Here is a 1,616-nt window from a genome sequence, read left to right on the forward strand (position 1 = left end):
ATCAGATCAATCAATATCAGATCAATCAATATCAGATCAGATCAATATCAGATCAATCAACATCAGATCAGATCAATCAACATCAGATCAATCAATATCAGATCAATCAATATCAGATCAGATCAATCAACATCAGATCAATCAATATCAGATCAATCAATATCAGATCAGATCAATCAACATCAGATCAATCAATATCAGATCGATATTCTACAGAACTCAATATATCGTTACGCCGATAGTATCGCAGTACATCGCAACATATCGTATCGCTGCCCCTGAATCGTGATACAAATCGTATCGCCAGCTTCTGGCCAACACACGTGACTAATCATCAAAGACATAACAGCCCTTTGTAATCGGCTTACTGTATGAAGGAGAGGACAAACAGAGACGTCCCTGGTATTAAGGTCTTTGACTAAATGACGATTGTAATGAAAGTTGGCAAATGTTCCTGGAGATGCAGTTCTCACTCGTGATCCTGGAAGCTCATGTGATCATGAGTGGGATTTCTCAGCAGCACAAAGCTGACAGTAGCGTGACAACCCAGGAGGATTAGCTGTGAGGCTAAAAGTCAGTGGAATCTCCAACCACTCACTGATGTTGCTCTGTCTTAACAGGTGACTTCCTCGTGTCATGTGACGGGCATTAACCCAGGTTACAGTCAAGTCTGCTTTGATTGTTCCTGCTCTGTGTTCAGTCTTCAGTCTGGTCAGGTGATGATTTCAAACTGTCCAGGATTCAGAGCGTTGTTTTTACAAAATTATTTTCAGACAATCATTACGTGACATGCTACCTGACGTGGCCAACACACCGCCTTATAAGTTATGAGCAGCACGCGCAGGCACAAAGGCATCAACAACCAGCTAACAATGCTAACAGCCCTACATGGACCAGACATGGCTAACCACCGCTACGGCTGTGTTAGCATTTTCTGCACGTTAGCTTTAAATAGAAAGAAAAAGAACCAGGCTGCTGTTGGTTGACATGTTTGTGGGACATTGTCCTTAACTCAGGTCTTATCCACCCCAGCTGTCCACCGTGTGACCGTGTCCACCACAAGAGTGAAAGACAAAACAAGATAGAGGTCTTCAACAACAACTGGACCTGAGTCTTAGTTTCTGCCCCAGTGAATGGCAGTAGGAGACAGTCTGAGGTGACATCACCGTCACCCTGTAGGCCTGGTAGAAGAATGTTGTGTTTAAAAGATTGTTCCTTTATGAAATGACCTCCAGTCTCTTCTAAGAACTTTTCCACGATAATGAAGATAGACGTTCCCAGAACTCGACCTTAACAACATGTTATTTCTAATGAAAACATCAAACTGAGGTCACACTGAGTTCTTCATGGTTACCATCTTATCAATAATCACCATTAACGTTGGCTTGATCAGACTCACGGTCATGAAACTGAAAAAGGTCATAACAGTAACGTTCTGGAATGTTTGGTAATTAGTAGGTTAACTAACAGGTGTGGGTCGTAAAAGGAGCGCCCCCTATATGTCTGCATGTGACATTACAAAATACACATCTACGTATGGACCAACGTTTACCATGAACCGTGACTTTACCAGCCTCGCACGGGACTCGAGCCTCGATCCCTGTGTGGCCCACACC

The 1,616-nt window shown here is 43.1% G+C and overlaps 1 protein-coding gene across 1 annotated transcript in view; it reads left to right on the forward strand.

Moving 5' to 3' along the window:
• The window catches only part of slc6a15 (solute carrier family 6 member 15), a 15,079-nt gene extending 13,968 nt beyond the window's left edge, over nucleotides 1-1,111 (forward strand). The window contains exon 4 of the mRNA XM_025056312.1: nucleotides 1,017-1,111. Within this exon, the coding sequence (XP_024912080.1) occupies nucleotides 1,017-1,111 (95 nt within the window). The remainder of the gene's footprint in view (nucleotides 1-1,016) is intronic.
• Nucleotides 1,112-1,616: the final 505 nt, after the last annotated feature.

The sequence above is a fragment of the Cynoglossus semilaevis genome, chromosome 6 (genome assembly GCF_000523025.1).
Source record: "Cynoglossus semilaevis isolate Cse_v1.0 chromosome 6, Cse_v1.0, whole genome shotgun sequence".
NCBI classification, from domain to species: domain Eukaryota; kingdom Metazoa; phylum Chordata; class Actinopteri; order Pleuronectiformes; family Cynoglossidae; genus Cynoglossus; species Cynoglossus semilaevis.